The sequence below is a fragment of the Hemitrygon akajei genome, chromosome 6 (assembly GCF_048418815.1).
Source record: "Hemitrygon akajei chromosome 6, sHemAka1.3, whole genome shotgun sequence".
Lineage (NCBI taxonomy): Eukaryota > Metazoa > Chordata > Chondrichthyes > Myliobatiformes > Dasyatidae > Hemitrygon > Hemitrygon akajei.
The window spans coordinates 183,772,974-183,789,414 of NC_133129.1; the positions used below are offsets into that span (position 1 = coordinate 183,772,974).

The 16,441-nt window shown below is 43.6% G+C and overlaps 1 protein-coding gene across 1 annotated transcript in view; it reads left to right on the forward strand.

Annotated features, from left to right (window-relative positions):
• Positions 1–16,441, forward strand: part of LOC140729749 (TBC1 domain family member 12) — a 151,351-nt gene that overhangs the window by 50,634 nt on the left and 84,276 nt on the right. Inside the window, exon 8 of the mRNA XM_073049914.1 lies at positions 1,376–1,490. Coding sequence (XP_072906015.1) covers positions 1,376–1,490 — 115 coding nt within the window. The remainder of the gene's footprint in view (positions 1–1,375; positions 1,491–16,441) is intronic.

Here is a 16,441-nt window from a genome sequence, read left to right on the forward strand (position 1 = left end):
GCTATACTGTTCTATGTTCAATGGCAATGTTATTATAAGTAGTTACATTATATTTGCATAGCTCTTCATTGATAAAAGATTCAGGCCCCACTAACATAATATGTTCAGAATTAACCAATCTCCTTCATCAAGCTCCACGTTAATCTTAAATGTACCGAATATCTCGACATACTTTCCTTAACCTCATGCTTATCCCCATCATCATGTATCTGCCTTCACAGTATAAGATTAGGAGTGTGTATTAAGCTTAATGTTCAAATTGGTGAATTTTATTATTGAAGACTGGGCCTCTTTTCTCCCATAAAATGAAGTCTTGAGGTCTTTATCATTATTTTTTTATTCAGAGATACAGCACAGTAACAGACAATTCTGGCCCAAAGAGCTCACACCACCCAGTTACACCAGTGGGGCCAATTTACCTACTAACCTATATGTTTTAGAATGTGGGAGGAAACTGGAGCACAGGGAGGAAATCTACATGGTCATAGGGAGAATGTAGAAACCCCTTACAAAGGGCACCTGAATTGAACTGCGAACTCCAGAATGCCTTGAACTGTAATAGCATCACGCTAACCACTACACTACTGCACATGGTGTTTCATAATATTGTGATATTATGAAAGAGGTTTTTGGTTTATATGAAAAGGATGCTGCTATTTCTGAGAAAACTATAAATGTGAAATGATCACTGATAAATTCAATAATGAATTGAGGAGAAATGTCTTTATCAAAAAATTGGTGAGAACTTTGGTTACCCAGAACTTGCTCCAAGAAATTGGTAGGAATTGGAATTTGCTCCTTTAGGAGTCAAATTACATGGATGGAGACAAAATGAAGGGAAGTCTATGTTAAGCTAGTGAAGACCAATTTCTAAATATTAACTAGAAATTACTTAATTGCAGAGAGCCAAGTTTGGAATTTTGCAATGCTAATGATTTTGTCCATCATAATCAATGGTGACAGGAAACCTGTGCAGGAGAGTTTTTAAAGTGGAAATGCCGTTGGAGTGGGGCAGTTCCACTCTTTCGAACTCAGAAGTCCAGGTTTGGTGGTACAATTATTCGCCGCAACTGGGATTTTCCTTGGTTGCAGTGAATAACAATGACTTCCTCTGTGTTATCATGCCCTTTGCTCTCCATAGAGCATGGTAGAACCACCTTCTTGGCTGTTGGGTTTCACTGTAGATGTCACCTTCCCAACCTGCAGGAGGTAACATTGCATTCTAGGAAAGGCATGTCCCTATCTCATTGGAGTATGAGACCAGCCAGCTATTTTGCAATAAGGAAGTACCTGCTCCTGTGGCAATTGTCAAATGTTCCTTCCTGTCTTGTTTTGGTTCATTACTAACTAACGTTTTCTATTGAAACTCTGGCAGGAGAACCTGAAAGTTGCTCCACTGTTGTTCATCACCACTTGGTTCCTGACCCTTTTCACATCCTTGCCCTGCTGGGACACAGTGTTGGCGATCTGGGACCTGATTATTCTGGATGGTGAGTGCAGAACTTAGGTCAAGTGTTACAGAAGTTACTTAGAAACCTGATGATCAACAAATTGCTTACAGACCACCGCACAGAATGGTCAGTCCTAGATCCAGTTCCAGTTCAAGTTTAATTGTCATTCAACCATACACATGAATACAACCAAACAAAACAGTGTTTTTCTGGGGCCAAGGTGCAAAACACAGAACCAATAGTCACACACAGCACCTGTAATTACAGTAGCAGCAAAACATGCAGTTACCAAAAAAAAGTATCGCCGAAGTCCCTGACTGTCATGCCTGTAGATTTATGATGTACAGGTGTTGTCCTACAGCAAAGTTCCTTTAAAAACAGGCCCGCAGCAGCTCATCATTTCGCTCAAGTGTCGCTGCAGTTGATCATAATGCAGCTTGTCTTCCATTGAGCGAACACTGGAGGGCAACAACGATGGAAGGCGCCAGCCCCCAGCACAGCATGGGATCCAGCAGCACACAGCCAGCTCCAGCTCTTCCTTCCCCGGGGCCACAACAAGCAACCCCGAGGGATGAGAGTCTCATCTGTATCACAAGACCCTCCTTTGTGAAGATGTCTTTTTGAAGACGTCTTTGTGAATGTCTTCACAAAGGAAATCTTCAGTCTTGCAAGTTTCACTGTTGTGTCTCAAAGACTCAAACACTAACCATAGCCACCACTAGCTCTTGCCCATACTGCACCAGAATATGTGGATCCTGAATCAGACAACTCCTTAGGAGAACATCATACTCTACTTGAGTGACTGCAGTACTGCGCCTGATAGAACTACACAACATAGTACAGGCACTTTGGCCAACAATGTTGTGCTGACCTTTTAACCTACTCAAAGATCAGTCTAATTCTTTCCTCCCAGGCTACTGTGGGAGGTGAGGGAGGAGATTGCTGAGCCTCTGACGATGATCTTTGCATCATCAATAGGGACAGGAGAAGATTGGAGGGTTGTGAATGTTATTCCTTTATTCAAGAAAGGGAGTAGGGATAGACCAGGAAATTATAGACCAATGAGTCTTACCTCAGTGGTTGGTAAGTTGATGGAGAAGATCCTGAGAGGCAGGATTTATGAACATTTGGAGAGGTATAATATGATTAGGAATAGTCAGCATGGCTTTGTCAAGGGCAGGTTGTGCCTTATGAGCCCGATTGAATTTTTTGAGGATGTGACTAAACATATTGATGAAGAAAGAGCAGTAGATGTAGTGTATATGGATTTTAGCAAGGCATTTGATAAGGCACCCCATGCAAGGCTTATTGAGAAAGTAAGGAGGCATGGGATCCAAGGGGACATTGTTTTGTGAATCGAGAACTGGCTTGCCCACAAAAGGCAAAGAGTGGTTGAAAATGGGTCATATTCTATATGGAGGTCGGTGACCAGTGGTGTTGCCTCAGGGATCTGTTCTGGGACCTTTACTCTTAGTGATTTTTATAAATGACCTGGATGAGGAAGTAGAGGGATGTGTTAGCAAGTTTGCTGATGACACAAAGGTTGGAGGTGTTGTGGATAATGTGGAGGGCTGTCGGATGTTACAGCGGGACATTGATAGGATGCAAAACTGGGCTGAGAAGTGGCAGTTGGAGTTCAACCCAGATAAGTGTGAAGTGGTTCATTTTGGTGGGTCAAATATGGTGGCGGAATATAGTATTAATGGTAAGACTGTTGGTAGTGTGGAGGATCAGAGGGATCTTAGGGTCCGAGTCCATAGGACGCTCAAAGCAGCTGCACAGGTTGACTCAGTGGTTAAGGCGGCATACAGTGTATTGGCCTTCATCAATCGTGGAATTGAATTTAGGAGCCAAGCGGTAATATTGCAGCTATACAGGACCCTGGTTGGACCCCACTTGGAGTACTGTGCTCAGTTTTGGTCGCCTCACTACAGGAAGGATGTGGAAGCCATAGAAAGGGTGCAGAGGAGATTTACAAGGATGTTGCCTGGATTGGGGAGCATGAGAATAGGTTGAGTGAACTCGGCCTTTTCTCCTTGGAGCGAAGGGGGATGAGAAGCAACCTGGTAGAGGTGTATAAGATGTTGAGTGGCATTGATTGTGTGGATAGTCAGAGACTTTTTCCCAGGGCTGAAATGGTTGCCACAAGAGCACACAGGTTTAATGTGCTGGGGACTAGGTACAGAGGAGATGTTAGGGTTACGTTTTTTTTTTACTCAGAGAGTGGTGAGTGCGTGGAATGGGCTGCCGGCAACGGTGGTGGAGTCGAATACGATAAGGTCTTTTAAGAGACTTTTGGATGGGTACATGGAACTTAAAAAAAATAGAGGGCTATAGGTAAGCCTAGTAATTTCTAGGGTAGGGACATGTTTGGCACAACCTTGTGGGCTGAAGGGCCTGTATTGTGCTGTAGGTTTTCTATGTTTCTATATAGCCATCCATTTTTCTATCATGCATGTGCCTATCTGAAAGTCTCTTAAATGTCTCTAATATATCTGCCTCTGCTACTACCCTGCCAGAGCATTCCACACACCCACCACTCTATTTTTAAAAAAACTGCCTCTGATACCCCCTCTCCCCCACACAGATATTCCTCCAAACACCTTAAAATTATGATCTTTAATTTTAGCCATTTCTGCTCTGGGATAAAGTATCTGACTGTCCACTTTATCTTTATCTCTTAACATCTTGTACACCTCTATGAAGTCACCTCTGGTCCTCCTTTGTTCCAAAGAGAAAAGCCTTAGCACACTCATTCTATCCTCATAAGACAGGCTCTCCCGTTCAGGCAACATCCTGGTAAATCTCTGCATCCTCTCTAAAGCTTCCGCATCCTTCCTATAATGAAACCAGTTAGTTGAAGTTGAGAGTGATAACAGAACAATACTGCGCAGTACAAGCCCTTTGGCAACCCATTAACCTACTCCTAGATCAATCTGACCCTTTGCTCCCATATAATACTCTATTTTTCTTTCATCCATGTGCCTATCTTAGAGCCTCTTAAACGCCCCTAATGTACCGAGAGGATAGATTAGCTTTATTTGCCACATGTCCATCAAAACATGCAATGAAATATGTCATTTGTGTCAAATCAAAGCAGGCACACTTCAAGCACCTTTATAGCATGACCTCTACTTACTGACCCTAACTGTACGTCTTTGAATTGTGGGAGGAAACCTCGTGGTCAGGTTTCCAATGAACCCCGTTTGGTGATAGCAGCAGCTGTAATAGCATTATGCTAACCACTACACTACTGTACTATCCCTTCAGGTCTCAATGTATCTGCCTCTTCTAATGTACTCATCTAATATATCTGCCCCAGCTATAGAACAGTTACTACCTCGCAACCATCAGGGGCTTAAACCAGAGGGGATAACTTCACAAGCCCAATCATTGAAACATTCCCACAACCAATTGACTCATTTTCAGGGACTCTTCCTCTCGTGTCTTGATATTTATTGTTTATTTATTATTATTGTTTCTTGTTTTTTCATTTGCACAGTTTGTTGCCATCTGCACTCTGGTTGAGCTCCTTAGTTTGGCAGTCTTTCATTGATCCTGTAGTAGATATTCATCTATAGACTTGTTGAGTATACCCACATGAAGATGAACCTCAGGGTTGTATATGGTGACATATATGGACTTTTTGATAAGAAATTTACTTTGAACTTTGAATCTTACAGCATGGAAGAAGCATTGTGCTGGTTTGGGTTCTCTGAGTGAGCTATGCAGACTCCCATTTCTCTCACTGATGTTTAATTTCCCCACACTTTCTGTTTTTCAAATTTTATCAACAATCCCTTCCCCCCCCCCCCCCCCCAATCTGTGGGTTTGATGGTGAGATTGGGATTAGTGTGGAGAGCAGCGCATTCAGAGGGAGTGAGGTTAGAATTGGAGAGGGAGTGTTAAAGTCAAGACATCTGATGTCTTGCCAGTAGTTAGTTTGATTCTGGTTCCATTATAGGTTCTGGGCAGGCATTCCATGTTCTAACCACCTCTGTATAACAAAAAGAATTACTTCTATTGCCAGTTTTCTTGCTGATGAAAAGCCTGTGATATTTTCTCAGTCAGGCTGCATTTATGGAAATGAATGAACAGTCGACATTTTGGGCCTAGAGCTTCATCCATTTCTAGTGGAGGGTCTCGGCCTGAAACTGCCTGACTTGTTGAGTTCCTCCAATATTTTGGTGGGTAGTTTAAAGTTTACAGCATCTGGTGTTTGGCATTTAGCTCCTCACCTCACCAACTCCCTCCAAGATGCTGCCTGACCTGCTGAGTTGTTCCAGCATTGTGTGCATTACCCCAGATTTTCAGCATCTGCACAGTCTCTTTTATCTCTGTTTCACTGCATCATTGCAAAGTCTCTTCAAGGGATGCCTACCCAAGAAGCTTTCCTCTTCTCATCAACAGAAGTAAGACAGTCTTTTCCCCATGACCTCTGCTACACTCCTACTCTTTGACCTTTCTCTACATGGAATTAAATGGATAGCTAGCTGTGTAAAAGGCAGCACAGGCAGGGTGGACCAAAGAGAGGCCAAGTAAAAAGGGACTCTTTGCAGTAGATTAAAGATTGCTGGGAAAGAACAGTTTAACTTTGCAAAACTTGTTCTTAGTGATCAAAAAAAGTATCATGCTGAAGTCATCAGCAAAAAGAAAAACTGGCAATGGAGGTAAATTTTTTTTGCTATACAAAGACTTTGTTGGAACACAGAATGCCTATCCAGAGTAATCCATACTCTGATGAAGGGTTCTTGGCCCAAACCATCCCATCTGGCACCAACAATCATTCCATGGTTAAAGTCACTTAGATCACATTTCTTCTCCATTCTGATGTTTGGTCTGTAAAACAACGGAACTTCTTGACCATGTCTGCATGTTTTTGTGCATTGAGTTGCTGCCATATGATTGGCTGATTAGATATTTGCATTAATGAGCAGTGGTACAGGTGTACCCAATTGAGTGTGTAAGATAAGGCAGATATATTGAGACCTGAAGGGACAGCATAGAGGTGTATAGACACATGAGGGGCATACACACTGTGAACCTACTCATTGTAGCTTTACAATTTTTTTCCCTTTAAGAATTAATCCAGATCTTTAGTTTCTATTGTATTTGTTTCCACTGCTTCTCAGGCAGCACCTTCTCACTCACAAGCCCTTGATACCTGCTACAGCACATCCCCACTTGTTAATTTGCCAGTCATCTTACATCTATTCCTTATCTTCTTTGCCTCAGGAAGCATTTTTTTCATTATAACAAATAGCTGGGTTATAGTCTGCCTTGTTTGAGGATTGTCATCCTGTCATGGTGGAGAGGGTTGTGAGTTCCTGCGATCTTGAGAACGCCTGGAACTTAGCTCCTGGTATGGTCACCCTTGGTGAAAAGGCCAAAGGAAAGATCCAAACAGAGAGCGATCCAACCAAAGCTTCAATGGTGGAGCTGGCAGATAACACAACACAGCAGCAGTGAAGGTGGAGGAAGGCCGCTGCATTGAAGGGTCCCCCATCACTGGACCTCTACCTCAATCTGTCAAGGATCATGTGGTAGTTCCCCATGTTTCTGGCTCCCCACATTAAAGAAAGTCATGCACAGGCGTTCTCCAGTAAGGGAATAACCCCTCAGGAGAACATCATTCTCATCTCAAGTGATCACACTACTGCCATTTACCTGAGTTATAGGGAGAGGTTGGCGAGGACAGCCTTAATTCCTTGGAGCATAGGAGAATAATTCAGATTCGGATTTGTTTATCACATGTTCTTTCGTTTGTTCATTATGTGCCGTATCATATGTCTTTTCATTACCATGATTGTTCTTTGGCAAATTTTTCTACAGAAGTAGTTTGCCATTGCCTTGTTCTGGAAAGTGTCTTTACAAGACGGGTGACCCCAGCCATTATCAATACTCTTCAGAGATTGTCTGCCTGGTGTCTGTGGTTACATAACCAGGACTTGTGATCTGTAGCAGCTGCTCAAACATCCATCCACTACCTGCTCCCATGGCTTCACATGTTCCTGTTCAGGAGAGCTAAGCAGGTGCTACACCTTGCCCAAGGATGACAGGAGGCCTTTGGAGGGAAGGAGCACCTTAAACCTCCTTTGGTAGAGATATTATCTCCACCCTGTCACCCTGCTGTCCCCTATGTCTGGGCCAATACCCATTCCACTGCACTGTCTGGTAAGGAGCTAGAATTCTGTGCATCCCAATTTAGACTCTATGACTCTATAACTGAGTAATAGAGTAAGACTGAGCAAGTTAAAACATAGGAGAAAGAGGGGTGATGTTATAGATGTGTATAATATTATGAGGGGCATGCAGAGGGTGAATCCGCACAGACTTTTTCCCAGAGTTGGAGGCAAGCTATAGGGTGTAGGTTTAAGGTGAGAGGGGGGAAAAGTTGTATGAAACTGAGGGACAGCTTTTCTACCCAAAGGATAGAACAAGCTGCCAGATGAAGTGGCTGAGGGGCAGATACATTGACAGCATTTAAAAATTACTCAGACAGGTACATGGATAGGAAGGGTTTCAAGTTTAAATACTGCTGCTATATTTTAAAAAAAAACAAATTTCATGACATATGTGAGTGATGATAAACCTGATCCTTTCATCCTCTGACCAATCGAGAATCTATCAACCTCTGCCTTAAATGTACCTAAACACTTGGCCTCATTAGCTGCTTGTGGCAAAGAAGTCCACAGATTCACCATTTTCTGGCTAAAGAAGATATTCCTCCTAATCTCTGTTCTAAAAGGGCACCCTTCTATTCCCACTATAGGAAACATCCTCCCCACATCCACTCCATCAAAGCCTTTCACCATTCAATGGATTTCAATGAGGTCATCCCTCATTCTTCTGAATTCTAGTGAGTCCAGGCCCAGCACCATCAAACGCTCTTCATATGACAAACCATTTAATCCTGGAATCATTTTCATGAATGTCCTTTGAACCCTCTCCAGTTTCACCTAAGATAATGGACCCAAAACTGCTCACAATACTCTAAGTGAGGCCTCACCAGTACTTTATAAACTCTCAACATGCTTGCTTTTATATTCTAGTCCTCTTGAAATGGATGCTAACATTGCATTTGCCTTCCACACCACAGATTCAACGTGCAAATTAGCCTTTAGGGAATTCTGCACAAGGACACCCAAATCCCTTTGCACCTCAGTGTTTTGTATTTTCTCTCCATTTAGAAAACAGTCAACCTTTTCATTGCATCTACCAAAGTGCATGGCCATACTTTTCCCAGCACTCTATTCCATCTGCCATTTCTTTGCCTATTCTCCTAACCTATCTAAGTCCTTCTGTAGCCTCTCTACTTCCTCAAAACTACCTGCCCTTTCACCTATCTTCATATCATCTGCAAACTTTGCAACAAAGCGATCAATTACATCATCCAAATCATTGATATACTGTATAATGTAAAAAGAATCAGTCCCAACACAGACCCCTGTGGCAGCCAACCTGAAAAAACTCCTTGTTCCCCACTCTTTGCCTCCAGCCAATCAGCCACTGCTTTATCCTTGCTAAAATGTTTCCTGTAGTACCATGAAGAACCATTAACTTCTGCCTTAAATATACCCAATAGGTTGGCCTCCACAGCTGTCTGTGACAACATATTCCACAGATTCTCTGGCTAAAAAATTCCTCATCTCCATTCTAAATGGATCCCTGTGTCTAAATGGATTCTGAAGCTGTGTCCTCTTGTCTTAGACTCCTGCACCATAGGAAACATCCCTTCCACATCCATTCTGTTGAGACCATTCAACATTTGCTAGGTTTCAGTGAGATCCCTCCTTGTTCTTCAGTGAGTAGGCCCAGAGCCATCAAACCCTCCTCATGTGGTAACACTTCTATTGCCAAAATTATTCTCATGAACCTAGAGGGCAACAGTGCAAACAGCCATGAACAATCAGCAATGAGCAGAAACATCAATAATCAAACTTAAATAAATCAGAACATATAAACAGACTCAATAATTATCCACAGAACAAGGAGAGCAGGAAAGACCATTTAACGGATGTTGTACAGGGACAGGGAGGGTATTACACCGGAGTGAGCTTTGTCGAGAAGCTGGATAGCTACAAGAAAGAAGCTTCAGAGATGACATATAGGTCCTGGTAGTGATGGGATTGTAGCATCTCCCTGATGGTAATTTGGTGAAGAGTTGACTGCTAGGGTGGGTGGAATTAGCAGTATTATTTTAATCTCTTTTCTTTGCTCTGGTAACGAATTGAAATTTCACTCTTCAATTAAAACATTCAGAACAGAATAAAAGTTCAAAGGTTCATTTTATTATCAAAGTATATATTCAGAATACAACTCTGAGATTTGTCTTCTCCAGATAGCCACAAAATACAGAAAACCATAGAAATAGTTGAAAGAAAGGCATTGCTTCCCCTGCTCTCTAGTTGTAATTCCCCCACTTGAAAAAAAAGAGAAACAAAAACTCACAACCCCCAAACCAACACCCCCTACCATTCCCTGGCATTAAAACTAACAGATCACCCACATGAAGAAACAGCAACAAGAATGTCAAACCCCAAACCACCAACCTGCCAATTGGCAACAAGAAAGAATGGGCAAGAAGATGAAAAAAGAACATAGAACTGAAAGAGGCTAATATGAACTACAGTTAATTTGAACTACATACCAATCCATAAATCTCAGAATTTCAATAACACCTCTGAGAGCTGCGACGCAAACCGGCAGCCCCTCTGGGGGCAGCGATACGAACCGGCAGCCCCTCCGGGGGCAGCGACGCGAACCGGCAGCCCCTCTGGGGGCAGCGACATGAACCGGCAGCCCCTCCGGGGGCAGCGACGCGAACCGGCAGCCCCTCCGGGGGCAGCGACGCGAACCGGCAGCCCCTCCGGGGGCAGCGACGCGAACCGGCAGCCCTTCTGATTTTTAAATTCATTACCTGTTTTTGAAACTCCTCTTGATTCCAACTGGTTACACGACAATGTAACTAGAATGAGAGGATGGTTGTAATCTGTTCTGGGACATCCTGAAAATGTGAAAGGCAATGTTGGCAAATCACGTTTGTTAACTTACTTCCTTATGTGCAAGTCATTTCCCTACTAGCTATTGTGTTTAGTGGAAACTGTCGCTTTTCTTGGCAGGTTACAGGGCAAGACTGACGCTTGTCCACTCCTTGCCAAAGTGCCTGGAGTTCAAGGACTTTCCGAGCCCCACAGTCTCGCTGGGGCTGCTCCACCGCCAAAAGCTGTCAGGTGCTGCTGAAATCTCCATAGCAGGTTCTTTCACCTGTGAGATGCAGTACAACAACTCACCCTGGTCTCCTTTCACAGTAACTTCCAAACCCTGAGCAACACACACACAATGCTGCAGGATTTCTATGGAGAGGAATAAGCAGTCGATGTTTCAGGCTGAGACCCTTCATTAGGATGGGACAGAAAGGGGGAAGAGGCCAGAATAAGAAGGGGGAGGGAGAGGAGTGCAAGCTGGCATGTGATAGGTGAAGCCAGGTGAGGGGGAAGGTGAGTGAGTAGTGGGGGGATGGTGAAGTAAGAAGCTGGAAGGGAATAAACAGTTGATGTTTCAGGCTGAGACCTTTCATCAGGATTAGAAAGGAGGGGGGAGATGCCAGAACAAGAAGGTGGGGGAGGGGAAGGAGTAAAAGCTGGCTGGTGATGGGTGGGACTAGGCGAGGGTGAGGAAAAGGGGGAAGAAGTAAGAAGCTGGAAGGTGAGAGGTGGAAAAGGGCTGAAGAAGAAGGAATCTGATGGGAGAGGAGAGTAGACCATGAGTGAAAGGGAAGGAGGAGGGGCACCAGAGGGAGGTGATGGGTAGTTGAGGAAAAGAGAAGGGGTGAGGGGAACTAGAATGGGAAATTGAAGAAGAGGAGAGGAGAGAAATAATGGAAGTTACCACATGGTAACTTGGGGATCCAAGAACACTGTCATGAGCACCCAGACGAAGAGATAAGGTTCACAGAGGTAGAGGTGATGCACCTCATCACCTCGTCCGCATGGAGAGAGCTGACAACAATGTCAGCACAAGGCGGAGTAGGGCTGATGTTGAAACCGCAAGGCAAAGAAGGCACTGAGGGGTGTAGTCTCAGTCAGTGACAGAATCCTTACTGCGGAATTTGACGGAAACCTGGCGACCTCTGTTATCATCTGTTACTCCTGCACAACTGCAGTGAGGAGAAGGAGGTGGAGACCTTCTACAGTAGACTTCACAAAGCTGTCACTTCAATACCGGCATATAACTTCCTGACTGTGCTCGGTAATTTTAATGCCCAGGTCGGACTGAAAGATGTTCCATACTCATACCACGACTTTACCAACAGAAATAGGCAATACCTAGTTGATTTCATCCAGGAATACAATCTCATTGCTGCCAACATACAATTCAAGAAGCAAGGTGGTAAGCTGTGGACATACGAAAACAGAGCCTCCCTCAACAGGAAACATCTCGACTACATCTGCGTAAGAACAAAATGGCGTAATTGTGTGATCAACACAGAAGCCTACAGCACCTTCAGCTCAGTCAGTTCTGACCTCAGAGTAGTGTCAATGCAAGTGAGACTGAGCCTGCGGCAACCCAAAGCCACAGGTCCCAAAGAGAAGATAGACTGGAAGGCATTCTCCTCACAGCCTATTCTTCAAGCCCAGTACACTGTGGAAGTGAGAAATTGCTTCAGTCCACTGGAGAGGGAGGAGGAAGAGACTGCCACTGACCGCTATCAACGGCACATAGACGCACACACAGATGCAACTATCTACTGTGAAGCGAATCAAAAAGAGCCAGATCTCGAAACGTCCTAACATCGTCACAGCAAGAAATGTGGTCAATGGTTGTCATGCCAAACTTAGAAGGAGCGAAACAGAAGAGCAAAGAGACCAGTTCAAGACAGCAAAGAAGAATCTCTTTGCCACCTAAGACCGACTGAAGGAAGAGGAACTAGCTGAGAGGATTAGAGGGGTAGAGGCTGCTACTGAAGACAAGCAGCATGGAGAAGCATGGCACCTAGTCAACGAGATCAGCAGATGGAAGAAGTCCCCATCAGGTCAAATAAGTGGTAGAACAGCAGAGGAGTGTGCCCAGACATAGTTTACCCACTTCAAGTACCTGCTGGGAAGCCCTCCAACGATCACAGAAGAAGAAGAGGACATACCCACGATACTAATGCAAGTCAACATTGATGTTGGCCCATTCACCATTGAGGAACTGAAGAAGGCCAAGTATGCACTCAAACAGGGCAGGAGCTCTGGACCAGATGGGATACCACCAGATGTCCTTAAGAACTGTGACCTGGATGACATCTTACTGGATATATGTAATACAGCACTGATGAAAGGCGACAAACCAGAACAGTGGTCACTCTCAAACATTAGCCCTGTCCCCAAGTCTGGATCTCTCACGAAGACAGATAACTACGCCGTATCAGCTTGACCTGCATCTTAGCAAAGCTATACAATCGGATGATCTTGAACAGGATTTGCACCGCTATTGACCCTCAGCTAAGATTCAATCAGAAAGGTTTTCAGCAGAAGCGCACAACAGTAATGCAAATTCTTGCTCTCCGTAGAATCATCGAGGAAGTCAAGAAGAACAACCTACCAGCTGTGCTTATTTTCATCGATTTTCGCAAAGCTTTTGACTCCATTCACCGAGGTAAAATGCTGAAGATCCTGAAAGCTTACGGAGTGCCAGACCGTCTATGGAGAGCAATATAGTCCAGCTATATCGAGACCATGGCAAAAGTTGTATCACCAGATAGAGAAACAGCAGTGTTCAAGCTCCTAGCTGGTGTGCTGCAAGGAGACACTCTGGCACCCTACATCTTTATAATCGTCCTTGATTAAGCTACCAAAGATCATGACAAGCTTGGTTTTACCATAAAACCAGGATGAACCAAAAGGATCAGACCAGTTCTGCTCACAGATCTCGATTTTGCAGATGACATAGTCCTGCTCTCTGACCAGATTGAGGAGGCACAGCAGCTACTGACAAAAGTGGAAATTGAATGCAATAAAGTTGGACTTCATCTAAACGCTAAGAAGACAGAGTACATGGCGTTCAACTGTGATGAAGGTACTCTCAAGACCGTAAGGAATATTACCATTAAGAAAGTCTTAGACTTCAAGTACCTCAGGTCAAGAATGATGAGTTCGGAGAAGGACATAAAGATACGGAAGGTGCTGGCGTGGAGGGCTATGAACGACATGAAGGAAATCTGGAGGTCAAAGAGGATCTTCATAGCAGTCATAGACTCCATTCTCACATACGGATGCGAGACATGGATGCTCACCAAGACCATGAGAAATTCACTAGATGGTTGCTATACACAAATGCTCCGGACGGCTCTTAACGTGAGTTGGCAACGAATGTGATGAATGTCGAGCCCTATGACGACCTACCTATCCTCACTACTAAAATCAAGACGAGAAGGCTGCAACTAGTGGGGAACTGTCTACGCCAACCTGAGCTACCTGCCAGCCCAGTCATCACATGGAAGCCCAAGCATGGGAGGATGAACCCAAGACTATGGTCAACACGCTCCTAGAAGATAGCGGCGTGGCTAATGTAGATGAACTGAACACACTGATGAGGGAGAAGTGGAGAATATGTCATCGTGCCTGACGCCGGTCCCCTAGGCCTGAGTTGACGTAGTAGTAGTACCACATAGTTGAAGAGTTAGACGGCAGCAGAGATCACAGAGAGGGTCTCACTGAACCATCAAAGAGAAGAGCTAAGCATCTTCAGGGGAGACATTTTACCTCAAAGAGACTTCACAGTGAAGCAGCAGATCATAAACACGAGATTCTGCAGGTGCGGGAAATCTTGAGCAACAGACACAAAATGCTGGAGAAACTCAGCAGGTCAGGCAGCCTCTATGCATCTATGGAGGGGAATAAACAGTTGATGATTCAGGCTGAATCTTTTCATCAGGATGGGAAAGGAAAGTATACACACACACAAATAAAAACACACACACTGTATATGTATGCTTCTGGTGCTTATTAGTAAATGGCGAATAATGTTCCGAAGTTTTGTTGACTGACCAGGAAGACTTGAGGCGTTATCCCTAATTTCCCTCAGGTTACATAACGGTCATTTCTGCAACCCTTGACCCTGTGAAGTCTCAGTGGGAGTTCTGCAGGGTGTGGATATTACAAGATCAAGATTCAAGATTGTTTAATGTCATTTCCAGTACACAAGAGTAAATTTTATTTTATTTAGTGATACTGTGCAGGAACAGGCCCTTCCAGGTCAACGAGCCATGCTGACCAGCAACCCACCAATTTAACCCTAGCCTAATCACAGGATAATTTTAAATGACCAGTTAACCTACCTAACTGGTAGGTCTTTGGACTGTGGGAGGAAACTGGAGCATGCGAAGGACATACCAAAACAATTGTTATTACACATCCGATGGCGCATGTAACAAACACAATGAGATAAAGAATCCAGTATTAAAGTTCAAAGTGCATACATTTATTGTCAAAGTATGTATACTATATGAACCTTGAGATTCATCTGATTACAGGCAGCTACAAATAAAGAAACCCAATAGAACAGATTTTTAGAAAAGACTGTTAAATACCCAATGTGTGAAAAAAAGAACGTATTGCAAACAATAAAAAGTGAAGAAATAGCATTCAGAATAAAAAAAACAATAAATAAATATATATATATATATACATAAGGTAGCTTATATACATAGATTGTATGTACATAAACTGATGCTAGGCATAGGAATGTCTGTACATAAGGAAACTGACAAGAAGTGACAAAGTAGTGGTGGTGGAGATTATCTGCAGATCTGGGCCACAGGAAATAGTAGAAAACATGATGCTGCTGAACTACTGGAGATTCAGAAAGAGCAGCAGATTAACATTTGTCAAAGTGCAACACTTCCCTGAAGAGACAGTGAAGCTGGATGTGGGGAAGAGCTCGCTGGGGAATAGCCAGGATCGATGCTACATTCTGTTGATCTTGCTCTCCTGCAAATGCAGTGTTTGATATTAACAGAATTGAGGAGTTATCCTGTGTGCCAGTTTATGGAACTCAGCCAGCTCCATCATGGGCACTAGCCTCCCCACCTGAAAAAGGTGGCATCTTCTATTAAGGATCCCCCATCACCTTGGACATGCTCTCTGCTTGTTGCTACCATCAGAGAGGAGGTACAGGAACCTAACGCCACACACTTAATGTTTTAGGAACAGATTCTTTCCTTCCGCCATCAGAATTCTGAATGAGCAATGCACCCATGAACACTACCTCACAATTTTTTGCTCTCTTCTTACACTATTTATTTAGTTTTTTATATACATATTCCTTATTCCTATTGTATCTCCCTTATTGTAATTTATAGCTAGGCATCCATTGGTTGGTGTAGACATTGGATGTTGCATCCTAGATGTCTAGATAAGCAAGCCAGGGCAGTACGATATGGAGAGCAAGTTGTTGCCCATGCAGCAGGCTTCCGCTGTCCACACATCTGATGAACCCAAAGGAAAAGCAGGAACAATGTTTCTGCTGACCCATGATGCCATTTTAAACTGCATGAAGTGCTTTTATTATCATGAGGTGTTTAGAGCCAAGCACCAAAAAAAATCACAGGATGAGACACCAAAACACTGCAGCCACCATCTTGGGAAAAGATCATCAGAGAACTGTACACCACAGAAACAAGCACTTTTGCTCACCATTTTGCTAAATAGAAGATTGAGAGGAGAATTGATAAAGGTATACAAAGTTATGAGAGGTATAAATGAGGTAAAAGTGAGCAAGTTTTTTTCCTCTGAGGTTGGGAGGGACTATAACCAGAGGTAATGGGTTAAGGTGAAAGATTAAAAGTTTAAGGGGAGCATGAGGAGAAACTTCAGTGGATTGTGAGAGTGTTAAATGAGCTGCCAATGCAAGTGCTGCATGTGAGCTGGATTTCAATATTTAAAGAGAAGTTTGGATAGGTACATGGATGGTAGGAGTATGAAGGGCTGTGGTCCAGGCACCAG